The sequence below is a fragment of the Berghia stephanieae genome, chromosome 3 (genome assembly GCF_034508935.2).
Source record: "Berghia stephanieae isolate SIO BIC M18660-M18661 chromosome 3, UCSD_Bste_1.3, whole genome shotgun sequence".
Classification (NCBI taxonomy): Eukaryota; Metazoa; Mollusca; class Gastropoda; order Nudibranchia; family Aeolidiidae; genus Berghia; species Berghia stephanieae.
Window position 1 is genome coordinate 87,005,125 of NC_088362.1, and position 14,781 is coordinate 87,019,905.

Consider the following 14,781-nt stretch of genomic DNA (forward strand, 5'->3'; position numbering starts at 1 on the left):
TGTTCTCTCTTCTTGGCCAAGCGAAATATGCCGTCTCGTGGCACGGAGGTTCGATTCCGACCGGATCCACTTCTTATTTTTCGATATCTTTAATTCGAGCTTGTACTTCCATTACTTTCTGCGCGGTTGCTTGATATTTTACAAGTGTTTACTCATACTCATACTCCTCCCTTTTTCCTTATATTCATGTCATAACCAACAAGCAAAGGAAATCGAACCGTGCGTAGTGATAGTGCTTTGGCTTCAGAATTGAACGAAGAAAATAATTTAATTAATATTGCCTTTGCAAGGTATTTTACAACATCATAATGACTAAATTCCCTTAGTAAGTGAGTGTTTTAATCAGCAACACAAGATGATTTCCATCACTCAAGTCTATAGTTTCTATGATAAACAATCGTTTCCTGGGCTTTTCAATATGGCGGCTAAGCTCCGCCCACTGGCATCAACTTTGCGACTGCGCGAACGAAGCCGCTTACCTTCCATGTATTATTATTCCACGGGAACAACACACTTAAAAGTGAAGCCAGCGAACCCATGCTGAGCAATGACAATGACACATATTGAAAAACTTAACGCGCTGTGTTAAGTGACAAGTGACAAGTAGGTAGCGATGACAAAGTTGATCGTATAATTTTGAACACGACGTGAGATTTTCGTTGTAGTTTACGAGCAAGCTACTATCAAACAGAGTTGGTGTATTTCATGAAATGTAGCTAACCATACTAGCTCCATCCACGGTATGTTTCTATAGTGTCAATACAAAAATTGACCCATTTCATTTGTGCTTTAACATTATCACAAGAAATGTCAAATTTAGTGATTGGCAGGTTAAGTAAGATAATATTTCTCCTAAATAAGGCATAAAAACTTGATCCATGTTCTTAGTTTGACTATAAATTCAATTTTAACATATAAATCACCGTCATATAAACCACCGCGATATAATACCGTTTAGCGGTAGTGTGTCTAATTTAAGTGAGAACTAATCATCCAAAACAAATTTCTCAATAGTCCGTTCCACAGCACGTGCGCACGCGTTGACGTGTGTATATATATATATATATATATATATATATATATATATATATATATATATATATATATATATATATATATATATCTTCACAACCTTCTGATGGATATAAATGATAATTGGCTCGAACACTAGAATTGTTAGTGACGTTAATCAGAATTATTATTTTTTTGCATTGTTTACTGTGCATAGTCCTCTGATTTTTCATCTTCACAGTAAATTAAAAAACGAAGGGTCTGGTATGAGTGAATATTTGGATATTTTACATTAACAATATACACACGCTGAATTCTGTTGTGATTCCGAACACTGAACTCGCCAACAGGCATAGCCAGGGCTATAATTTTTACGAGATTCATGTGCAATGCTCACTCACATTGCCACTCTGGGTTCAAAACACAGCAAATTGTACACTTTGTACACACTTGACATAAACAATTGTTACAATTAATAGTTGAAAGCCGGAGGCGTAGCTTGCTGCTGTGATTTCTACATTCATAAAAACGTATTATTATAAATGCATTTAACGTGCAAACATTATCACAATGAGGTACTGTATAGAAAGATATTTAGATTCAGAGATATTTCACATTACATTCAAAGTGCCCAGCAGTGAGCATAATTCAAGAATGGCGAAAATGTACCGTGATGTACTCCATTCGTGACCAGTAGGTTTTCGTGACATGTCTTGAGCTAACATTATGAGTTCTCAACAGTTGGTCGGGCATTATGTCTTTGTGAAAGGCATTTCACACAACTTTCTTGTCCTGTCGGAGACTCGCGAGAAAATTCGGAGGATCTTTCTGGGTTTTGACAGCATTGTCTTTGTCCGAAAAATGTATACGCACCAAATGAGCTGCTTGTGTTGTCCGTGCGTTGTCCACTGAAAAGATGAATTATAAATTTCCACTCTGTGAAGTATTATATAAATTCTATCTATTATTATTACATATTTGAAACAACCGAAATTCATTTGCTTTACTTCGCCACTGAATCCCACTTTGTTATTTCATTATTTTCTCCAAGGGAAATAGAATAGACACGCTATTATTACTTTAAACGTTTTAAAGTTGAGTCATATTTTATAACAATCACCGAAAAGGTCAAAGGAGTTCGGATTTGTGAGAGAACTTTCCTGGAAAAACACATATTTTAAAATTTCGGTTAAGTCCCGGGCTTGAGAGTTTTTACCAAGATGAGAATCATTTAAATCGATCGATATTTGAAGGACGAGTTTTCTGGTCAAATTTTTTAAAAAGTGTTTTTCCAAAACTGTTTGGCTATCAATATCTTATTCAAAATTCCTTAAAATATTATAAGCTCGCATGCAAAAAAAACACTTTTTTTTTTAATTGACGATACGGCATTTCGTAACTTGGTGGAATTAGTGTCGAGCGGTCCCAAACATGCTTAAGGACCGCGGTTCTACGGTTCCTGGGAAATGAGAATCGCAAGAACCGGCTCCGCAGTTCTTTTTCGACATTGGACATTCTCGAGGAGTCGTTGGGACACGATGGGAACCGTGCCTGCATTAGATGGCAGTAGAACCGCTAAGTGGAAGTGAGAGCGGAGACGGCGTGTTGCCTCAAAACATAAATATTAAGCATGTGTGTGTGTGTGCGCGCGCGAAGGTTGATGGAGCGGGTCAGATCAATGTTAGGGAGTGAAAGGGAAAGGGATTGTTATTATTTTGTGTCTTTGGCATCCTGGACCAAAAGTATGGGAAGAGTTTGTTTTGATTTGTTTCTTTTTCCTCTCCATTCCCTTTTTTCTCTTTTATATTTCTACCTTTGGATAGGACGCCAGTCTATTGCAAAGTACTTTTCGCCAGATCTAACTGACCCAGCTACCCATTCACTGCTGGGTAGACAGGGAGACCAGAAAAAAATCTGGACTGCGTCCGGAATCGATCTCGGTCTCTTTGCGTGTATAGAGAGTGCTCTATCAACTGAGCTATCGGATCCTCCAAATATTCTAATGGGGGTTTTAAAAATACATATGTTATAATTGTTATTTTTGAAGAAAGCTAAAGTATGTGAAACTCATATTATTTGATTAGTTAAAACACCAAAAGAAATTTAAATATTATTGGATTATTAAATTACAACAATGCGATAGAAAGGAGTGGTGACAACAGATATACAAAATAAAAAAATCGTACCTGCTAGGTTCGAAACACACACACACACACACACACACACACACACACCATATAGTAGTCACATTCATTTCAAAGAATAGCCCATAAGATAAGAGGGGTGATGTCATAATAGATCATTGTCATTAATTGCGATCATTAGTGTGTAGTAAATTTGGAAATTTACCCCGAGTAATGGAATCGTCCAAGGCGTCACGCGACCCCTCTTCCCCCACCCCACACACAAGAGGGCAGTTAACTGCGAGGAGAGTATGTGCAAGAGGGGGTTGGTGCGATTAATTAAGTGGGATGGGTGGTGATTGGCGGAAGAGAGGCGAACGACCTAGGCAAAGAATCGAGAAAAGGGAGTAGCTAAAGAAACTAGAATAGCTGGGACCGTTAAAATAGAAAGGTGAGAAGTGAGGACCGCCAACGGTTCTTCACCTTGGAACCGGTCCTTAGTTTTCAGCTAAGGAACCGTGGGACCGGTCCTCAGCGCGACACTACTTGGAACGGATTATAGTAGAAAACAGTAGTCGTTGTAGTGATGATGACGAAGTGGTGATGGTTGTCGTAGTAATAGTGGTATTAAATGTAATGTGAATTGAATAAATTATTTATTGTCGGTAAAAACACAAATGCATACGTACATCGTTTATACAAAAACACAAACTAGAACAAACAAACAAATATAATTTTGTTTTAAATATATAAAAATAATAATTCAAAACAAAATAAAATAATGTATATTTTCTAAATAAAATCTGATTTAAAACCAGTAAGCCCTTTTAGGCTTTTCACCAACTTAGAATTTTTACTGTGTAAAATACATATAAATTAAATACTATATTTTACATGGTACCGATGATAGTAGTGATGATGATGATGATAATGATGATGATGATGATGATGATGATGATGATGATGATGATGATGATGATGATGATGATGATAATGATGATGATGATGATGATGATGTGGTAGTGGTGGTGTGGTTGTAGTCGTGGTAGGTTTGATGATGTGGTAGTTGTAGTAGAAGTAGTAGTTGCAGTCATGATGGAATGGTGGTGTTGGTTGTGATAGTAGTGATGATGATGTCGTAACGGCGATTGTAGTAGTGGTAATAATGATGATATGGTAGTGAGGTTGTTGTAGTGGTAGTGATGATACTGTGCTGGTGGTAGTCCTGATGATGTGGGAGTGGTGGTGGTTGTTGTAGCATTGGTAGTGATGAAGACGTGGTAGTGGTTGTTAGTAGTCGTAGTCATGATGATGTGGTGGTGGTAGTAGTAGTAGTAGTAGTAGTAGTAGTAGTAGTAGTAGTAGTAGTAGTAGTAGTAGTAGTAGTAGTAGTAGTAGTAGTGGTGGTGGTGGTGGTGGTGGTGTATCAGTGGTGATAGCTGTAGTAGTAGTGACAGTTATGATGATATGGTGGTTGTGGTTGTATTGTAGTGGCAGTGATGATCGTGTGGTAGTGGTAGTTGTAGTAGTCGTAGTAGTGATGATGATGAAGTGATTGGTATTGTAGTAGTAATGTTAGTAATGATGATTATGTGGTGGTAATGGATTAGTAGCAGTAGTAGTGATGATGATCACGTGGCGGTGTTTGTTGTAGTAGTAGTGGTAGTGATGATGATGATGATGATGAGGTGGTGGTTGTCGTAGTAGAAATGGTGGTAGTGGTAGTGATTATGTAGTGGAAATGGTTGTTGTGGTAGTATTGGTAGTTATGATGATATGGTTGTGGTAGTTGTAGCAGTAGTTTTGGTTATGATGATGATGATGTGATGGTGGTGGTTGTAATAGTAGTGATAATGATGATGATGGGTGGTGGCGATTGTAGTAGTAGCGGTAGTGATGATGATTTGCGGTAGTGATGATGTGGTGGTAGAGGTGTGTGTGTGTGTGGGGGGGGGGGGGGGGGGGGGTGTATTATTGGAACAATACGACCTCACCGGAATTAAACGGAAGTCTCCCGTAACCCGATTTTTTTGTTGTTGCTCCAGACCGGATATTGGCACCAATTACACACACACACACACATACACACACACACACACATATATATATATATATATATATATATATATATATATATATATGTATGTATGTATGTATGTATATATATATATATATATATATATATATATATATATATATATATATATATATATATATATATATAATATATATATATATATATATATATATATATGTGTGTGTGTGTGTGTGTGTGTGTGTGTGTGTGTAATTGGTGCCAATATCCGGCATATACACATATATATTATGTATTATATATATATATATATATATATATATATATATATATATATATATATATATATATATATGGGATGGGGGTGTTTGTGTGTGTGTATTCTCGGATTGTGGTTGGTCAGTATGAAGGCTCCGGTCAACGAGACGCGTGTGAGCACGATAAAATGTTATGGGTTTTGCTCTAACACGAATCCAAAGTAACCTGGGGCAGCAGCAGCATTTAATGGTGCTCACACTACAATGCTATGGCGATCTATCCTGGTTGCAAACTCATTACCGCACTCGTGTATCGTATCGCAAACTCGCCCAGAAACTTCGTCACAACGCACCTTCCAAATAGATGCTAACGCACCTTCCAAATAGATGCTATACGGTTTCGGCTCTTGACCATAACGAGTACATGTTGGACATGTTGCAAACCCCTACTGAAAGTGAGCGTGCCGTTAATATTAAGCAAGTTCTCGACCGAAGCCGATTGGCTGCCACCCAATGTATCGTCTTTCTGGTGGAAGAGCCTGGCAACTTTTCCCCCAGTTTCGAGGAGTCGATGTTCCCGAAGGATTGAATTCTTCCTGGGGCAGATTCTGATGGTGCTCCCACTACTGTGTTATGACGATCGACCAAATCAGCAAAATCTTTACCGCACTCTTGCACCGTCGCAAACCCACCCGGGAACTTTGTCACAACACACCGTTCAACTAGATGCTATGCGGTTTCGGGCTCGTTACCACAACAGACAGGTGGAAAGTTCCCATTGATGAAGCGATTTTGCCGTTAGGCAGGTTCTCGACCGAAGCCGATTCGGTGCTCCTCTTGCTGGTGGAGACCTGGAAACTTCTCCCCCCAGTTTCGAGGAGTCTATGTTCCCGCCCCCTCGAGGGATTGAATTCGTCCAAACCGACTTCCATCTCGTATAAGCATCTCTGTCCGTAGTCAGGGTATCTGCGTACAAGGGTTGCCGGGACTTATTTCGGCTCGAAATAGGGGCACCGTCCATTATGCGCTTGAGAAGGTTATCCCAATTCCCTCTCTCTTTGGTCTTATAAGCCAGCTCTTTGTAATCGTCCTGGGGCTAACGTTGAACCGCAGCCTTAGCAATCGGGTTCGGGTCTACACACTTTAAATCCAATGTGTGAGAGCCTGTTTTCATTATTATTATTATTATTATTATTATTATTATTATTATTATTATTATTATTATTATTATTATTATTATTATTTATTTTATTATATTATTATTATTTTTATTATTATTATTATTATATAATGTTATAAAATTTGTACTAAAGGCAACGTGTACAGGTCTATTGTTTTTTTGTTGTTTTTTTTTTTGTTTTGTTTTTGTCGTTGTTTTTTTGTTTGTTTATTTGTTGGGTTTTTTTTTTTATTTTTTATTTTTTTTTTTTTTGGTGTATATTTGCAGGTCCGGTAACCCAAATTGTTATGGTCTCATTGTTGTAATGGAAATACATACTCACAAACCAATGCAAAACAATGTTAAATCAGACCTATAATTGCGTTCGGTTATCAGACCTGCTAATTTGTGGCCAAAGATTATTTAATCAACTTCTCAAATTCTTTTCAGAACACTATCACCAATTCAACCCTCTCAATTAAATCGACGATCAAATGCAATTAAATTGAAATTGTATGACAACGGGCAAGACATTTAACTGAGTATTTGCCTGATGGTACATTCATCTTCACACAAAAGGCAAGGGCATTGGAATTTTTTAAAAATTTATAAGCAGTCTTTCAAAAATGAGGCGACTGAATACATTGATAGATATATTAAACCTGGCAATAGTATGTTCTGTATTCTCTTACTCTTATGAGCTTCCATCTGGATTTGAAGTAGGAATTGCTTCCCATTCCCCTTGTCAATACACGAAGGATAATATATATGGTGGGGTCTACGTAAACTGCCAAGGACTCGGTTTCACAGAGTTCCCTCCCTCTGAGTGGTTACCCATAGAGACAACATCCTTACAGCTTCAATATAATTCCATTTCGCACCTTAAGAAAGAATCGCTTGCCAAAATCACGGATTTGCGTTATCTGTGTATGGCCTTCAACAATCTTAAGACAATTCAACCAAAATCTTTCCAGCACAGTGCAAAACTCAAAGTCCTCGATCTTCAAGGTAATAAAATTCGTTTGGATAATGATTTAAGCTCTTGGTTTCACGAGTTATACAATTTAGTGGAATTAAATCTAAATAACAATGGGAATTCTCAGCTATCCAGCTCCTCGTCTTCATACTCGCCAAAACTCCTGTCGGGACTTTATAACCTTCGCTCCTTGACTCTTGACACATTTACTGGAGATCTTGATTTTAATGGAATTTTTAATCAAACGAAAAATCTCACAATCCTTACTATTACGGGTGGCATGTTGAAAATTGGAAATGAAACCTTTAAAGACTTTGATGAAATCCATCTACAACAACTACATATTATCAATGCTCCTAACCTTAGAAATACAGAGAATGGATCATACCGCCGCTTGAAAAGCTTGGTTATTTATTCTCTTGAAAACAATCCACAAGGCATGACGACAAGTTTGGAAAGTCTTGGTCCTTTCGTAAATAGAAATTTTACACTTTTAAGATTCAACAGTATCAATCAAGGCAACATTCATAAATCAACAACATTTTCACGGGATAGCATAATGTCTCAAGCTGTTTCTCGCCATTTAACGAAAATTTGTGTCAAACATTTCGTTTATTCAGACAATGGTTTATTTTTCATTGAAAGCAATACTTTGACAAGTTTGCTGTGGAAGAAATGTTTGGTATCTTTAGATCTTAGTAACAACCCATTGTTAGGTGAAATCATAGTCTATCTTCAGTTCTCAAGTATGCGAGCGTTGAAACATGTTAAATTAATTAACCAGAGGTATAGTCTTTTTGCTAAGAATGAACGAATTCCAGATTCCTTGAATTGTGTTGCCAAAAAAACTCACAAACAAGAGAGAATTGGAGAGAAAAATATTGCCAACTGCAAACAAATACAATGTTCTCAATTTTTCAAAAGTAATGAAACACGGAGAATGGTAAAAGCAATTTCTGAAAAAGAAAGTACTGAGAAACATATTTCTAAAATGCATGACCAGCACCTATCTGTTCTAAAACTAAAATATAAAGCAAGAGTCACTTTCTTTGTTCCGAAGAATTTAGTTTATGTGAATGTTAATGGACTGAACAGACACACTTTGGAATTTTCAGACAAAGTTCAAATTCATGGAGCAGACAACTTAGAAGAATTGCACTTTTCAGATAGTGGGTTATTCGGAATGATTGAACCAATTAAAGGATTGGAAAACATAAAAATATTAGACATATCTAAAAATGATGGTTCTCAGCTGACACCAGCATTTCTGAGCTCATTTCCAAATATTATAACGATTAATATGTCAAAGATAAGTCTTAATTCTATTTTCCAAATACCAGGAAAAAATCATGATCTTTTTAATAATCTCCCATATCTGCAGTCATTAGATCTTTCTAGTAATGGTCTATATACTTTACCACCCAGCATATTTTCTCAAAACAAAAGGTTAATATACTTGAATCTTTCAAGAAACCGTTTCAAATTCATCCCATTTGAATTTGGCACTCGAATCTTACCCAAACTTGAAATTCTGGATGTACAATACAACTCATTCCTCCTGCTCTCTGGACAAATAACTGAAATTTTGGAAGAGTATGCTTTGATGAATCCCCATTTCTCTCTAAAATTGAATGGAAATGTGTTTTCATGCAGCTGTTCCAATATCAAGTTTCTTCAGTGGTTACAAACCACAACTTTACACTTAGACCAAGAGAGAAATTTTTTGTGTGTCACACAGACAGGAGAAATAAAATTCACTGAAAACTTCAAACATATTAAAGGACTTTGGCGTCGATGTTATGGAGAAATGGCTTTTATGACATCTCTTATCCTTCTATGTCTTATGGCTTTGGGGTTTTCCACTGTTTTCTTTTGTATGAAATTTAAGACTCAGATTCTTGCAGTTATATTTCAATATTTCAACAAAACATTTCTTCTGAAAACACCTGATGATTATTTAATTGGAGTGTATCTTGGTTACTCTGACAATGATGCTGACTTCGCCTGTCTAAAACTTCGAACATTCATAGAAAACCACCTCCATCTGACAACGTATCTTCGCCACACGAGCCTCCTTCCAGGATCGGACATAGCAGATTCAATAATAACAAACATAAACTCCAGTTGGAGGGTTTTGTTTGTTATCACAGAGAGTTACCTTTTAGATAAATGGTCATTCCTCGCAATGAAAACGGCCATGTATTCCGTGACCTCTTCAAATCCAGGGCGAGTTGTGATAGTTTTATTATCAAACCATGTGCGATACCAAATACCAAGACCTCTCCTCAACGTGGTAAAGGAAGACAGTATCATTCTTTTGACACTCCAAGGGGAACAAAATTGCCTGGCAGTAGGAGAGGAAGAGGATTTGAAAAAGGCTCTTACACTTATGGGTTAAAGAGCACCCCTGATTCATCAATCATTGAAGATAGAGCATTGGGCAAAGCAAAATGATGCATATTTCAATCTGCAAAACTTTAGAATTGTCGAGACACTTTTATTTGTCCCCGCCCACCCACACTTCCAAAGCAGTGATTGGGTAATGTGTCTCAGTCTAATGCAGCAACCTATTGTGTCACAAGAATTTGGTTGCAAGTCTCCAAAGAAATACTTATTTAAAACTATGACTGTAAAAATTAGTCTTCAATCCATTATGAAAGTCAGCATTGGATTTTAAGCATGTCTACAATGGAAGGCAATTTGTCTCATAGTGTTACTGGAGTGAAATACGTAGAGTAGGAAGGACAGCTTAAGTCCAACCAAATAAAATGAGATAAGCCGTGCGATTGGTTTGGTGAAAAAAAAAAAGGCAGACTAAGTGCATGCGGTAAATAGATAAGACTTCGAATCCTTCAACTCCTCTTTCTGTATGCCCATCACCCTTTAAAAAGCTCAAGAAAAATTTGCCATGTCCCTTTCTTGTCTGTCTACGTATGGGATTGAAAAGAAACCATTTTCTGATGATGGAATTAAATTTTATAAACTTTGAATGATCCAGAGGCAGTTTTATTTCAAATGATTATTATCCATTCATAACAAATGTAGGAATGTTTAAGATCATAACTTCATTGGGAGGAAACGGTGGAAAGAGCGATCGAAGAGGTATCTAATGGTGTACAGGTCCAAGTATAAGTAACAAAATAATTTACTGAAAAAAAAAGTCAGTATAGCAATAATTTATATTCTCTTAAGAGCAGAATTTCAGTTTTCTGTCTAATTAATCGAATGCAAATAAAAAATATGCAAGTTTCTAGATTCTTCTTTAGCAATAACTCTAAACAGCGGGGAATTCACACCTTGACAAACAGTTTCCATTTTTTTTCACTTCTTTCACTAGAATTAGGATGAAAACAAAGACTTCTTCTTCTTCGGGTTAAAGCAGCCAGCATCATCATGTTGACGATTAATGCTGCTCTGTCGTAGGCATTAGCAGACCTGCCTACCGCTACCATAAAAAAAAAAAAAAATCATTGTTATGCGAAACTTTGGCTCCAATGTCCGAACTTCATGGGCATCTCTAAGTCATTGAAACTTATTGAACATAAAAGGTGATTTGTAATCCTTGTGAGGGTAAATTGTGACAGACCATGCCGTCTTAAAGCACGCCGTCAATAGGCATGTTTCGGATTCAAGCAAGCTAATTGTCTCTTACCGACTTTTTGCTATATAAACAACATACTTTAAAGCACGGTTACTCTGGCTTCAGGCACGCATTGTTACAAGACCGTATCTAATTCTGATTGTTAATAATTGTTATCCATTCTCTTTGAGAATACGATTCATCATAGCTGTGAGTATGAGAAAGAGAGATGAAAAGAAAGCGAGTGAGGGATAGAGGGAAAGGCAGACGCATACGCACACACATTCACGCACTTACAGTCACAGGCTACACACAGGCAACAAGAAAAAAAAAGAAGAGAAAGCGTTACGTGTTACGTACAATTATGCTTAAATACTGGCTGCATCAAAGCTCAATTACTGAAATATTTTCACCAAAACAAGACGGACCCTCAACACCAATATTCTCCGCTTCGACAAATCACTTCCTGTATTTCAAATTGAGTGTTTTATTCCTTTTTAAGAGATAAATTATCATGATAAAAATAGAATTAACGGGTAACGATGGAACAACATCGCGTGATGTTGTGCGATCACGACTTTAAAAAAGGGAGATAACTTGAAATTTAGTTCATGGAAATCTTTGGATTATGTCTGCTTCCGAGTCGAGCACGCCTAAGCCTCCTCCCGAGGACCGTGCGTTAAAAGCGGCATGGACTGTAATTTTTAAAGTTAACTATAGCAACTACAATCTTTACTTCAAAAAAAAAGATTACGAATTTTAAAATTTTCAAGTAGTTAGGTCTGCATTAGGTAGACAGATAAGATGTTTTTGAAAGCTTTCATGTTGGGGGTGTAGACAATTTCTTCTGGGAGGCTGTTCCATTCCTTTGCTGTTTTGAGCAAGAAACTCGATTGTTTGTGAGATGTTTTTGATGTATTGAATATCAGTGGATATTGTAGAGTGATATGTCAGCGGGTCAAAAGCTTGGCTGAAATTTGGATGTAATGTTAATTTGACCGTGGTGATATTTGTAAAAGTTAATGAGTTGTGACTGTTGCCTACGGGTAATGAGTGGCAGTAATCCAAGGATCTTCATATTGGTGTCTGTTATTTCTTCTCTTTATCCTTTGTGATCCATCTTATCGCTCTTCCTTGTACTTTTTAGAGGGTGTTCATACCATCCATTGTGTGTAGATCCCATACAGAACATGCATCCTCCAGTGATGGTCTAATCGTGGCTTTGTATTGTAAGAAGCTAATTTGGCAGATGGGTTGCTTGTTTTTGTATTATTTCTTTTTTAAAGGAAAAAAAAAAAGAGAGAAAGTTTTTATATACCACAATATCCACTCAAAGCGCTTTATAAGGGGTCCCAGGCCAACAGCAACACTTTTAAGACAAGACATGATGCCTGTTAGGGGATATTACATTTTTTCTGACAGAGCAATGCTGTTGACGGTTTGGTATTCATTTTACACCCGAAGACAATGAGAGAATGTGAGTCGAGTAAAGAGCCTTTTACAAGGACTCAACTATGTGCTGAGTGAGGCTTGAACTCGGGACCTTCCGATCCGAAAGCGAGTATCACATCACAAGACCACATAACCGCCAAGTGTCTTTTTGTTTTGTTTGCAGTGTTTTGAATGTAATTGTTCCATTTCGTGTCAGTTGTTATTGTTACACCGAGATATTTAATTTGATTTACTTTTTCCAGTTTTTGTCCATGCAAGTGATAATTATGTTGGGAAGTCAGACGCGAGATATTCGAATAACTGAGCATTTGCTAGGGTTGAAAGACACAAACATTTGCTAGTGTTAAAGACACAAGCATTTACTAGGACTAGGGTTGAAGACACAAGAATTTGCTAGGGGTAAAGACACAAGCATTTGCTAGGGTTGAAAGACACAAGCATTTGCTAGGGTTGAAGACACAAGAATTTGCTAGGGTTGAAAGACACAAGCATTTGCTAGTGTTGAAGACACAAGTATTTACTAGGGTTGAAGACACAAGAATTTGCTAGGGTTAAAGACACGAGCATTTGCTAGGGTCAGAAACAAGAATTTGCTAGGGTTGAAATACACGAGCATTTGCTAGGGTTTAAGACACGGGCATTTACAAGGGTTGAAAGACACAAGCATTTGCTAGGGTTGAAAGACACGAACATTTGCAAGGGTTGAAGACACGGGCATTTACAAGGGTTGAAAGACACAAGCATTTGCTAGGGTTGAAAGACACAAGCATTTACTAGGGTTGAAGACACAAGCATTTGCTAGGGTTGAAAAACACAAGCATTTACTAGGGTTGAAAGACACGAGCATTTGCTAGGGTTGAAAGACACAAGTATTTGCCAAGTTTGAAAGACACGAGCATTTGCTAGGGTTGAAGACACAAGCATTTACTAGGGTTGAAAGACACAAGCATTTGCTAGGGTTGAAGACACTGGCATTTGCTAGGGGTTGAAAGACACAAGCATTTACTAGGGTTGAAAGACACAGCATTTGCTAGGGTTGAAAGACACGAGCATTTTCTAGGGTTGAAGACACGAGCATTTGCTAGGGTTGAAATACACGAGCATTTGCTAGGGTTGATGAAGACACGGGCATTTACTAGGGTTGAAAGACACAAGCATTTGCCAAGTTTGAAAGACACAAGCATTTACAAGGGTTGAAAGACACTGGCATTTGCTAGGGGTTGAAAGACACAGGCATTTACTAGGGTTGAAAGACACAGCATTTGCTAGGGTTGAAAGACACGAGCATTTGCTAGGGTTGAAAGACACGAACATTTTCTAGGGTTGAAGACACGATCATTTACTAGGGGTTGAAAGACACGGGCATTTGCTAGGGTTGAAAGACACAAGCATTTACTCAGACCTGCCAACCTTCCCAGGATGAAAAGTGTATTCCATGACCCTAAAAAGTATATTTTTTACAAAAAAAGTGTATTTTGTTCGCACATGTGGAAAAAAAGTGCGCACTATACAAAAATTTATATAAAAGCTAACATCAATCCCAAATCAAAATAAACTCTGATCTTCATGATTCAAGCAATCTCTAGTGATTACAAAATTATTGATTTATCGAGAAACTAAAACTTAATGGCCATTTAAAATTAGCATAAGGCTCAGAAATTGCAATATCAAAGGAAATTGCTTTCGAAACACTCAAAGAAATGACCAAAAGACCCTTAACGTGTTGGTAGTATTGATGCTAGTGTCAGTGGAAGAAGTGTTGGTTGTTGTAGCGATGGTGCTCTAGTGGTGGTGGTGGTGATGATGATGAAGCTGTGGTGGCGGTGGTGGTAGAAGTGATGTGGTGGTGGTTGTGGCAGTGACAATGCTATGATGGCAGTTGTAGAAGTGATGATGTCATGATGTTGATGGTAAGAGATGCTGATGAAGTTGTGATGGTGATATCTGCTAGCCCAGTACATCAGTTATGAGAAATTTTTGAGATAAAATATCTGGGAGAGTGGTCTTCAATTCAATAGATGACAATTTGCAACAGGAGCAAGATATTTTCCATATATGTTATCTAATGATCCATATCTCTCTCTCTTGACAAGCGCTATCATCAGCAAAGAGTTTTGTTCCACTTTTTAAAATACAACGTCAGTATAAGAAGTGAAGGAAAAAAAAAACGACCTAAAAATACAAATCA

At 37.4% G+C, this 14,781-nt stretch overlaps 1 protein-coding gene across 1 annotated transcript; it reads left to right on the forward strand.

Annotated features, from left to right (window-relative positions):
- The first annotated feature begins 491 nt into the window (after positions 1-491).
- LOC144968719 (toll-like receptor 2 type-2) lies at positions 492-10,560 on the forward strand. The gene is made up of 2 exons (XM_078907335.1): positions 492-740; positions 7,036-10,560. The coding sequence occupies exon 2, from the start codon at positions 7,212-7,214 to the stop codon at positions 9,957-9,959; it is 2,748 nt and encodes a 915-aa protein (XP_078763461.1). The 5' UTR covers positions 492-740; positions 7,036-7,211; the 3' UTR covers positions 9,960-10,560.
- The last annotated feature ends 4,221 nt before the right edge of the window (positions 10,561-14,781 follow it).